Source organism: Aythya marila, assembly GCF_965140915.1.
Source record: "Aythya marila genome assembly, chromosome: 8".
In the NCBI taxonomy this organism is placed as follows: domain Eukaryota; kingdom Metazoa; phylum Chordata; class Aves; order Anseriformes; family Anatidae; genus Aythya; species Aythya marila.
This window is the reverse complement of record NC_139049.1, coordinates 20,226,663-20,239,484: the sequence shown is the minus strand read 5'-3', so window position 1 is coordinate 20,239,484 and position 12,822 is coordinate 20,226,663. Positions and strand designations below refer to the sequence as shown.

General features: G+C 36.6%; 1 protein-coding gene across 3 annotated transcripts in view; it reads right to left on the bottom strand.

Moving 5' to 3' along the window:
- Nucleotides 1-635: 635 nt before the first annotated feature.
- Nucleotides 636-12,822, bottom strand: part of ADGRL4 (adhesion G protein-coupled receptor L4) — a 77,552-nt gene continuing 65,365 nt past the window's right edge. For all 3 annotated transcript variants that reach the window (XM_082766400.1, XM_082766399.1, XM_082766401.1), the window contains 3 exons: nt 4,697-4,788; nt 2,901-3,069; nt 636-2,368 (listed from right to left, as the gene is read on the bottom strand). In XM_082766400.1, the coding sequence (XP_082622526.1) occupies nt 2,306-2,368; nt 2,901-3,069; nt 4,697-4,788 (324 nt within the window). In that variant the 3' untranslated portion in view covers nt 636-2,305. The remainder of the gene's footprint in view (nt 2,369-2,900; nt 3,070-4,696; nt 4,789-12,822) is intronic.

Genomic DNA, 12,822 nt, shown 5'->3' with positions numbered 1-12,822 from the left:
TCCTCACAGTGAAAAAGATTTTCCTGATATCTTGTTGAAACCTCTTTTTTTTTTTTTTTTTTTTTTCCCCTTTAGTTTATGTCCATTGTGTCTCCTTTCTGCTAGGGGCTTGTGTTACTAAGGACTGTGACAAATAAACCTTTTTATTTCTCACCAGTATTTCTCTGTGCATTAGGAAGGACAGTTACACTATCCTTTAGACTCTAAGGTGATGAATCTAAGCAAGCTTTATTTGCTCCTTATGTACTGTATTAAAACATGAAAAACTAATCTTTGCATGTAAGGAAAACAGTTTCAATGAAGATCTGACCCACAGACTGGAGAGCAAAGTCTTCCTATAAAAGATGTTCTTTTATTAAAAAGACTATTGTCACCTAAACACTTCATGATGTATTTTCTTTCCAAAGAACTTTGTCAATCTCACTGAGCACGCTGAACTCATTATATAGGGATGATTCTTTGTCCAGACAGCTTTACTATAGGTTACTTTTCTGCAGGAGATTAAAAATGATGCATTGGTAGATATCAATCTAAAAATACTCCTTTAAGTAACATATAACTACATTTTTGCAAACCTGGAAGAACATATAGAACATCAAAGGAAATATAACAAATAATTCAGGATGAATAATATATAACCATGAGAACTTTTCCATTGTATTTATTTAAATCAAAGGAAGTATGTTGAGATGTGAAAGTTAAGCACTTCAGTTTATTCACATATTTTACATTCAAAGGACCAACCAAAATATGTCTTTTTTTTTTTTCAGAAAAAAAAAATCCTCTTGTGGTTTCCAAAATTTTGACAGAGACATGGAATATACTTAATGAAATATGTCATTGCAGTACGTACAGTGAAAACCTTGTGTATACAGGTAAAATCCAAACAAACTGACCATTAGTAAAATATGGTTCCATTTAATATAAATAAAATTCAGAATAATCCTTTATTTTAACAGACAAAACAACAGTGGGATTTATTAACAACTACGTATTTACAGTGTTTGACTGGTAAATATACTGGGCTCCATTTGAGATCCTAGACACTTCCTGAGAAGGCCACATGGGCTAAGGATTGCTCAGCACTTCACATAAGTTATGTGCTAAAATGATGAAATTAAAGCATACTTTTAAAAATGAACACAATGGCAAAATCAGAACTGCTGATGTAACACGTTCATGTCCTGATGCAGCAAAACTTGCATCACAACAAATTCTCTCTTTGATATCAGCAGATTTGTGTATGCTCCTAAAGTTAAACACAGGATAAGTGTTCCAAACTCAGGAGCCTTGGAGGAAGACAACTGCTTGAAACAAAGATGCTACAAATAGAGAAAACTGCTGTACAAATTTTGCACAATATGGACATACAAATTTAAATCTGTATTCTTCTCCATGGGTGATTTCTACTCTTTACTTTTCATTTGATCCTACAAGGTCTGAATTCTAACTATCTCTATCATGTCAAACTTGTGAAAACATCTCTTTCCCACAGCCTCCCAAATCATAGTGCCAGTTTAGCAGATCTCAGTCTTTTTGGCAATTAAATTAAATTAAAACAAGAACCAGATATTTTTCAAAGTATTCACAAAATAATCTTTCACTTACAGAATGGCTGTTCCACCATTCTTCTATCAGATCTGATCCCAGTTCTTTAGATCTAAACAGTTCTTTAACAGTTACAAAAATAATAATAAAAAAGATTAATATACAAATATATATTTCAGAGTGATAAGAGAATAATATCTATTTATTTATTTATTTTAATTCTACTTTAAATTAAAGGAAAAGTTTTCAAAAGTCTGGACTGCAGCAGATCTTTATCTATTGACTCCTGAATGGAACTCATTCCCTGCAGATGGCCATACAGAACTTAATGTAAGAAACTAATTACTATGAAAAGACAGTGAGCAAGTTTCTACTAGCAAGTTATTCAAAAAATCTGCTGTGCCAGTTGCTTTCTGGTATCTCTTGTTCAAGAACCTCAGATATTTTTTAATATCAGAAAGAAAATATAAGTCATGAAAAGTCCTGAGCTCCTTTAGAAACTTGCTTCTTTCCCTGGTCTTCATTAATACATGTTCTGCAATAATCCAGTTTGTTTTGTATACTCTTTGTATACAGCACAAAATAAATGCTTTGCATGAATGCACAGGTATGTACAAAACCAGTCAGTAATTTAGTTAAGTGTTCACTGGGTCATTTCATACTTTAACAATACCGTTTTTTCCTGTAATATCCACAATGACGTCATCTAGGTAGCTCCCTTTTAACACCATGATGCTCATGCAGGTTTTTCTTCTGTTTACCTTAAGCAGCCAAAACAGCAAGGGACATTTTTGAATAACCTATAATACTCTTCCTGAATCTGAAATGAAAATAAAGAATTGGAACATGAAACAGATATATTAATAGGTCTATATGTGTTTTAACTAATTGTGCACTGATCCCTTTGTTAGATGTTTCAAGGTGGAGCTGTTTTATTTTTATTTTTATTTTTTTTAACTTTAGGGCAGGACACTGAAAAAGGATAATCTCAAAATTGCGTGGGTAATATGAATCCTGCTACTAGCTGCAAAGACTGGAATTGAGCTTTGCTGAACCCATTATATTACTTCATCTGGTTAATGATGAGTTCTACATTTTTAAAAAGCATTTTTCCATGTTTCATATTTTAAAAAAAAAGGGAGAAAATTTGTGTGAAGGCAAGATTTGGACAGTGGTTCTGCCTCTACCAAAGGCAACAGCAGTATATTTCCCTCTTCCTTTCCCACCCTCATTAAGGGCACAAGGAATTCCTGCCTTGCTCTAATAAAGTGTTTGCACCACAACTTGGCTTCAAGGCTGAATATGTGCCTGCATGGTTATACGTGACTTCCCCCAAGGAAGGGGACACTTACCTTTCTAGACAACACACAAAGAAATATGAAGATGAACATCCCCTGAAATGCATTGAAGATTGTAAACAGATACGCAGTCACCACAGATCCCTGTACGACATGAAGGACGCCAAAGATCCAGGTAGCCCCAAGAAGGAACAGGAGAGCAAGAGCACCTCGGGCACAGGACCTGGGGAAACATTGCAGACAACATGCAGGCACATGCTGTTTCCCCCACTTCCCTGCTTGAAAAGGGGAATAATGCCTAGACAATTGGTTTCAGCTGCCACGGCCTAAGTGCAAATGCATGGGCTGCTCTTTAGGGTGTGCTGTAGAACTGTGCCATGAATAAGCTCACACAATCACTGCAGAAGAGTAAAAGAGTAAAACTGGAGGCCCTTAACACACTGGCTTCTTTAATCTTCCAATATGTTTTCTCTGGTGTACTGCAGCACCATATGATTTTATTTAAATCTACTGTTAGTGTAATTCCCCAAGGAAAAACATATGTCTGTTATGAAGCATTACCCCACTTTTCCTCCCCCCTCTCATCGTCCTCAAAAAATAACCCAGAAAAATGTACAGAATGCTCTTAGGTCAGTACAATTGCGTGACATCAAAGGGTTCCCAGGCTGCCTCTCAGGTTCACTGCAGAAGACAGTGCAAGTTGTAAAACTAGACTTTCTTTCCATTTTTCTCTTTTTAAAAATATATTTTTTGTTTTTAGAACACAAATACTCTCAAATGTTTCCTGGGTCAGTGTATTGATACTTTAAAATTATAGGAGCTGATTGGCTATGTTTTTTTTGTTTGTTTGTTTGTTTTTTTCCAACATGCTGTAGAGCCCAGCTCACAGACTTGTGCAAATTGCAGCATGTTGTCTTGGAAATGAAACCACTGATTACTTTCTTATTCTTTCTCAGCTCAGTCATCGCAGGACTTCCTTTGAACAACAGACATTTTTACCCCCGTTCCTCTGAAAATGAATAATTTTCAACTTCATTAAAACCAGCTCACAACATGAAGCTACGAAGGGTGAGGAATAAGAGAAAGTAATCAATCAAACAATTGCTAAATCCTAACTATAAATCTAGTGCAATGCATTGAGACTGCAGAAGCGTTCCTAAGCAACACAAACAGTAAGTTGTTTTCAATGTTCCCTGTAGTACACTTCAGCTTTTCCTGCACAAATGGTTTTCAAGGTCCCTATAAATCAGTTTTAAAGAGAGTGAGTTGATGGAAAAATCATAGCAGCATGCAAAGTAAAAATCCTGGAGAGAAACACCCACACACACCCCAACACCGTAGAAGCATAATGTCCTATTGTAGATTTTTTTTTTTTTTTTTACAAAAAATATGAACGCCCTGATTCTGTTATCACTGGATTTTTACATGCCTTCTTACTTCAAGGCAAATATTTTGGTCCCAATTCAAGCATAAATTTTGAAATCTGTTTTGACTTTTACAGAGGCTGTAGGAAGTATTTAAGAAAAAAAAAAAAAAAAAAGGAAATTATTACTTTAACCTTTCCATCAGCCTTTACCCTTCAGTTGACACAGGCCACTCATTGTGTTCCTCAAACATCTCCCACAAGCCCAGTGTTACAGCATGAAGCACTGCTCAGAAGGAATAAAGATTGCAAAATCTACCTTTAAATCTATGAGGGAATAACAGAAAGAAAAAAAAAGGTGTCTTTTTTTTTTTTTTTCCCCACAAGTCTTCCAGAAAATTAAATTGTAATTTTTGAATCCTTACTTTTGTCTCCATCTATATTTAAACTTACAGAAGGTAGAATTTGTATTAAATGGTAAACTTACCTTATATTTTCATAACAACTAACTTCTGGCTTTAACATTGCAGTGTGTCGAAATACTTTATAAATAATCACTCCGAAAGCCAGCAAATTAACCTGGGGGGAGGAAAGAAAAGAACTTTTTTTAGTTCAAACCAGGGTGCTTTTGAATTTCAGTAACTGTTACACATTTAAATGAAACAAGTCAGATATAGTTTCTGTATACATGAAACCTAGAGAATTCAGTGCCAGAAGGGAAAAAAATCCTTTTCTGATCCACGTCTATTAAAAAAATATGAGCCCTTTAATAAAGATTGATCAAACAGGGCTGTAACTCTACCTTATCTCAACAGTATCACTACCAGCAGTCTGCAAATGTTTATTGATTTTATTGGTAAAGTTCTTTGATTTCCTGCTGAGATTTTTTTTTTTGTAAGTAGAGATGTTTAAGCAAAGAGAAGAAATGAGAAGAAATAATGAGAAAAAATGAGAAAAAAATAAAAGAGCCCCCCGCCCCCTTTCCATTGTACTGTTTAGATTTGACAAAATGCATATCTTTTGTTTCTGAATCACATTAATAACATCATAAGTTTGGAGATTTTTTGGGTCTGAAAATTTTTAAGTGACACAAAAAACTTTGAGGTTACACCAAAAAAAAAAAAAGAAACTAATTTTGGTTAAATATTCTTTGCTCAGTATTCTCTCCTCCATTTTATGTTTGTTTCCTTCATGAATAATATTGATGTGTGTATGTGTGCTTGTTTTCTGCCTCCTTTATAATGGCATTGTTTTATTTGAGTTTGAAACGCAAAAAAGCAACTAAGAAAGCAGTTTCGTAAATGATGCTCAATTATGGTTCTGAACCTTTGCTTGGATAGGATTCATTGGTCATTCACTTAAATTTCTACTGCATTCCTTTAACAATGTGAATGGGTTTGCTCTCTTGCTTAAAAAAACAAAAACAAAAACAAACTTATTTTGGTTCACAGCATTTAACATTAAAACCTATTTACAATGTTAATAATTGAACCAAATTTTATCTGGATGTCATCCAGATACTATTTGTAGATCCTTGGTTGTAATTCCTTGGTTGGTTCCTGTGGGTTTACATCCATAGAATGAATAGAATTAATACCTTCCCCAACTTGTTTCTTCAGAAAGACTGTGTGGTTTTCCTCCCTCCTTCTTTTTTATTATTAAAAAAAAAAAAAGAAAAAAAAAAAAAAGCACCACCAAAATGAAAACAAAAGCCTGCTATAGGAGCACAGCATCTCTTTAAAAAGAATCACTTTCTTTTGTTAACACTTGTTATGTATGTCCTTAGAACGCTTTTGTTGTGTTGAGGGGGAGTATCTGATATTCAATTCAGGCTCTGCTTTAATTAGCTGCATGCTCATACTTTAATATGGCATAATGTATTTACAATTTGATAAGACAGGAGATAGAGCTGATTAGCAGTTTAGGGAATTAATCCTTCACTGAATACCTTGTACTTGCACTGATCGTGAGAGCTATTCTGAAGCTCCTTGTATTTAAAATTGTAATCTATAATATCTCCTAAACCAGCAAGTTTTCAAAGTTAATTATAAGTCAGTCAGCAGTTGTGGGTAATTACATACAGACTTACTTTTTATCTTATATTTGTTGGTGAACAATATATTAAATAACATGGTGCGCACATTATAATCTGTGTAACCCAGCTAATGTACATATTAAAATAATCTGGAAAAGGTAGGGTGAAATGTGATCAAAGCACCATGGGCACAGAGAATACACCCTGCTACTTCTTCAGAAGCTGTCAGCAAGACCGCAGCATGAACCACATAGCCAACCTTCCTCCCTGCCGGCCCGTCACCGAGATCACTAATGTCAATGAGAGCCTTCCTATTGCTGTTAATAGGCTCTTTATGAAGCTCTGTGGGCCAAAGTCCATTATCCTTTGGCCACAGAAAACAGCTGCAGAACCGGAGAGATTTTTCTGAGTGAGGACTGGGCTGGCAAGGGGCAGATGTAGGGCCTTGCAGTAGAGGACTCCATTTCTCTTTATCCCAGTGGGGCTCCTTTACACAAATACTATTTACACTGTCTGTTGCACAGGATAATAGGATTTTGCCCTCTGCATTGAAGTAATACCCATTAACTATGATCTTTTCATTCATCAATTCATTCTGATGGGAATAATCTGTACATTTCAGGGGAACGAAAGAGGTTAACACCGGTTCTCGGAGTCAGCTGCCAGAACGCAGTCATGGTGCAATAAGTCTCAGGTAGCCTCACAGGAGGTAGTGTTACAGGGTAATGAAGGTGAGCTTAACTTCTGAAATACCCACTCATTTCCAAGATTTATTAAAGCCTTAAGTAGGTTTTTGCCCCATTTAGAAGCACTCCATTAATAAAAAATATCTATAGCAAAGTGCATAGACTGTTTTATACAATGATCAGTGTCTCAAAACGGTAGCTTTTAGACAACTTTTTTTTTTTTTTTTTTTTTTTTCCCCTTTTATTTTCAACCTAAATTAGAGCCCTCTGGCACTGCATTTTGTCCTTTGGAGGACCTCGGTTAGGTAACAATAAAGTTGTTGTAACAGTCCTGAAGTGCAAAAAATCCAGCAACACTTAGGGGAAAGAATAACATGAAATCATGGGTAAAGCTATCAGAAAAAAAAAAAAATGTTAATAATGTGTTAGGTCTAGTCTTTGGAGAAGACTAGAAGCCAAGAAGTCAAGAAGTTCAACATGCTCTGCTTCAGCCTGAGACCCTGCATGCTCTTTACCATGAGCAAACCAGTAACCTCAAAAATTGGATGGTTGGACTGAATAGTGCTAAAAGGGAAATGGCCTTCATATAACTGATATCCTCAAAGACCCATTCAACAGCTGGGCCAGGAAGTTGAAACACCCCAAATGTCTGACCCAAGATATGACCGCTTAAGACATATTGCATTTATATTGAAAAGTGACCTTCAAGTGAAAATAAATGGAAGTAGATGGCTACAAAGGGCATCCGAAATACAAATAGGCCCAAGAAATCCTGGATCTCCAAATTTTCTGTCTGGAATAAAGTGAGGATGAGAGACACTGATGCATCTAAAAAAGCCTCCAGCTGCTACTTTTAGCCAAATATCATGCTTTTTGCTTACTTCGGTTGCAATTGTGCATGTTCACTTTTTGCAGTTAAAGCACAATCTTCAGGTGCTGTTGCCTAAGACTTTGATGACATTATAATTAAGGCTGCCTTGAGGTGACAGGCACGGTGACTGGGAATAAAATGGCAGGCCCAGAAGCAGCAGGCTGGAATGTCGCAACGTGTGCAGGCAGCTGTGACACCGAACTAGGGCAAGCATTGCACGGGCCTGGCAAGGGCCAGCCTGGGGACTGCTGCTGCCACAGGCTGACTTTGGGGAGAAGTTACCTGCATAATGAGCAGAGCCACTCTGCAGCTTTGGGCAAACCCAAAGTGTGAAGTGTTGCAGCATGGCCACAGTTGTATCAAGTGAATAACGATGTTACAGCATGACAGGGCAAATTCTCGTGCCTTTGTTTTCAGAGTTATTACATGGCTGAGCAGTCAGAGAGACTGCTGCATGTCCTGAGAGGGACTCCTGGGCAAGTGTAATAGACTAAAAGGGGATTGCAGTGACTCCAAGCCCAGAACTGAATTCTTTTTTTTTTTTTTTTTTTTTTTTTTTTTAACAAACCACCTCAAACTGCTAATGAGTAAACACTGCATCCAGTCCTTATTATTTCACAAATCTCAGACTTGGTCATTGCAAGCCCAGTCCTGTGGGGTGCTGAGCATCCTCAGCCCTCCCCTTGCTCCTCTTCTCCCTGAGATATCGATGGAAATCAGATTTCACTCAGTGCTCAGGTGCACTACAAGACTAATTTCAATAATTAATCTATTCCTTTTTTTCTAAGTGGTTAATCAAAGACAAGGGTTGATATAGGAGCAACCTCCATTCTAAACATCTTGAGGGAATCATTTCTCCTTAAAGATATTTGTAAAGCGTTTTTAGCTTTCTTAAATTCTAGAAATGTTGTGGTACATTTATGAGCAAATGGTAGGAAACTTAAAATATGTTTATGTGAAATAGACATTGAATGGGGCAATTCTTAGGATCCCATGGAATCAGGATTTTGTACATATGGGCAACAACATTTATGTATCTATTTCACCCAGAATAATTTCCAGAGCCCCACACATCTGGACAAGCTAGGGTTTCTTGTATGCCTGTGACCATGTTTAAATGGAGGATGGTAAGTACTCAGTACACCTCTTTTCAGATAATCTTTGTGAGGGATCGTGAAGATTTAAGACTTTGGAGGGACTTCTGGCCCCATTTCACAAATGATGAAACTGTTTAATGGCAAAACTCTCATTGCCTCCCATGTTGTCAAGCCTTTTCCTCTACAGTTCACAGAGAGTGGTAGTCCCAAGGGATCTGTAGGCAACAGCAAGCACTGTCATGGGTTTCACTAGCATTTGCATTTACCATGGATGCACACTGGTGTAGATCAAAACAGTTAAATTTTCGTGCAGTAGTGTTTTGGGGTTCTGCATGGTTCTGTTTGCATATTCAGTACTGTGGTGGTGGTGGGTACCACAAAGCAGGCATGTAAGGAAGAGTGCACAGCTGTCTGAAGTGGTACAGGTCCTAAGATCTGATCTGACTCACAGCCACAAGTCAGACAGCATCAGTCTGGATAATTTCCTTTTGTAAAGAAATTCACAGGACAGAAAAAGCAATTGCAAATTCAAAGAAATTTCCCAGTGCTTTCCTAATAACCTTGTCAACAGCAAGGAGGTTTTGCCAAAGGAATTAGTCTGGGCAGCTCTGTTCAATCAATCAGCCACATATATTTTAGGATAGGATGAAAAAATCTGTGTGATGTTAGCTACCTCTACCCAGAGATAGGATAGCTCTGTACATTTCTTTGCTGATGCCTTCCTGCCTCTGTCTGGATATTACCACAGCTAATTGGACAGAGAACTTCTGCCTAAGCTTCTGTAATGAAGGAAAACTGCTCAACAGTGGGCACAGGTAGAGAAAGATGCTGCTGCTTTGGCTTCTACAGTTCTGGGACCACCACACTAGAATTTCACCCATCTACAATTTGCAGAAGGAAATACTAGAGTTTTATAGATACCAAAACATAATATTTATTAGGGTCTCTTTCCAAAGATGAGGATCCAGAAAAGCACTGAGAAACAATCTTGTCTATTGTCTGAGCAAATTACAAACTTCCCCGTTGATTACAAACTGTATTTTGCAAACTAAGTCATAATATAAAAATGAGCACATAGGTCCTAAAATGTTAAATGTTCCAAGCTGTTGGAGTTCTGCTAATAGCACATTGCTTAGCAACTGCTATATTTAAAATAGATCCTTAATTCCACTGTTAAATGTACATATTTTACATACTGGAAGAGTAGCATAATGTTCTATCCTCAAATAAATATGATGTTAGTGTTTCACACTGCATGAAACACTTTCTGTGTAGGTACGGAATGATAGCTATTTTTAGTTGAGCACTGAATGGTATGAGATACACAAAATTTAATAAAGCATGCAAAACATCTGCCTGCAAATAAAAATATTTGCACTCATGTTGAAGAGTTGTAGTTTCTTTCATAATTAATTACAATTAAATTGTAAGATACTGAGTGAAGTGATATATCATCATTTTGCCCCATCAAGGTAGCTGACAGCTGTCAAGTTTTGCAACAGAGAATTTTTTTTTCCCTTCCTTCCTTCTTCTCTCTCTCTCTCTCTTTTTTTTTTTTTTTTTTTTTTTTTTTTCAGCAAGACTAAAGAACTAAAGAGCACTTGAGTGCTCAGAGGGAAATGGTGCATCTTTAATGGAGGTAGCTCACTTAGCACCTGGACATCTTGCAAACTGAAATAGATCAGGATGAGGTATTCAAGAAAATTTTGTCCAACAGTTTTTTGTTGAAAAATGTCAGTTCATCAGCAGTAAGATATTTATTGGTTTAGATTACATTTTCACCAGAATAGGCTTTCTGACCAGCATAGCTTTTCTGATTTAAACCAGAAAGGACAGTCACTTCTGAACAACGAAAAATTCCTGTGGATAGGACATTTATCCAGGATGTAGGAGACATGGGCACAATTTTCTGTTGTACTTAATATTCAGACTACAATATGATCCTTCATTCCTATAGCCTCTGTACCAGCTATTCACCACTATCACTCCATTAGCCCTGCTGGATCCATTCCATGCCATATAAATAATTAAATATTTGCTGGAGCAGGGAGACCTGGATCTCCCTCAGCCTGCAGTTTCCCAGCCAGGACTATCTAAAGACAATTCTTGTTTTAACAATGGAGTAATTGTTTAATACGAGACCAAGGAATTTCATGTAATTTCATGTACAATATTCTTGTGTAAAAGATGCACTCCAGCCTTTCAAAAGTTATTAAAACACTTTAAACAGCAGCCTTTTAAGGCTCTCCAGTGTTACAAAGAAAGGCCAGTATAAGAAAGAGGCAGCTAATTCTAAAGATTCAGATATACTAGTTCTGATTCAGTCTGAGCACTTTACATTCAAACTTCAAAAAATGAAGCCCCCAAATCATTCCCTTTTCCTTTCTTAGTCCCTGTCTCAATAATTGATGAAACCATCTATATGCTGATGTCAGATCTCACAAAAAAAGAATGAGAAAATTTCTCCTGCTGCTCTCTTAGGCATATACTTGAATTTTTTACATATATCATATTGAATTTGTCTCTTTCAAAAAATGTCTGAAGTTCAGAGCAGCTGTATCTGTATCAGTCTTTACAATGACCCTCATTATGAGTGTTTGAATTAATGAGCTTGTGATGCTCTGAATTCTGCCACAGAGAGCAATACATTTCTGTCTCTCTGTCTGTCTGGCTAATGGCTGGATAAAATGACAACATTCAGTGGGTCATCGTTATTTCAGTCAGGGGAGAACAGAATTAAGCTATTAACAATACAACAGCTTAAGCTTCAAAATGAAAATGTATGCCATATTAATTGCATAAAATTGGACACAAGCTGGCAGTCAAACAGTCTGGGTTTGTCTCCTCACTGATTTATCTCATTATCATGTCCCCAGTGAATATACCTTCTCGAATGCTTTAGGTATACAACAGCAGCCTTATTTGGGAATAGAAAATGTAACAAAAACATTAACAAAACCCCTCCAGGCTGTATTTTGGGGAAATATTTTCAGCAATGCAGGATTAGATTTTTATGATTCTAAGATTTTAATACTTTCACTTGTTTAAAAGTGAAAACACAGCTAAATTCGTTTATTTCAGACCCTGTCTCAGAAAATACATAGTTTTCACATAGACTTACTCTTTATATATGAATACATGAATATTTCAAAGTTGTTCTTTTACATACCTCAAGCTGTAGATTTAGACTCAATTTAATAACTAAGTAGTTTTCTTTATATTTTTAGAACACTTATAGAAAGCTCTAAATAAATAAATAAGTAGATGGGAGTTTATATTTTTCATCAGAGTAAACAGCTTCTCCCAGTCTTCTGGATTCTGTACTTTTTCTTATTGGATTGCAAAGCTAAACACATACCGACCTAAATATTTTAATTTAACCTCAGTTCTGCAGCCAAGAGCAGGAGAGATGAGCCAACAGAGAACTGTGTCTGACCTTGGCCATAAATGTTAGCCCAAGTAGATACAGTGGTAGGACAGGGATCTGTCTTGCTCTCAGTATAATTATAATTAGATATGCTTTTCTCCTTTTCCAAGAAACACTGAGAAGGTGTACTTACTTGGGAGTTGGTAATTAAATAAATCAGGCTGTTTGATGCACTCATTCCAGGTGCATCAAAGATTCAGACTACATCTTAGACCTCTCCCATGTACAAATGTAAACCTGTCTTACACTCTATCTGAAGCCTTATGCAGGAGCACTGCAGAAGCGTTTTTTAGAGTTGAAAAGGACTGAAATAGTTGTATTTTATCTTTTAGCACAAGCAGCTCCAGTGAATGGAAGAGCTACCAGAATGTATACAGCAAGAGGAGTGTGACTGAGATATTGGGTCTGACAACAGGCTACTTTTGCCATTTTTGAGCTATGAATAGTGGGCAGAAAGCTGTCCATGCCTTCCACAGCCAACCAGATCCTGAGAAGGA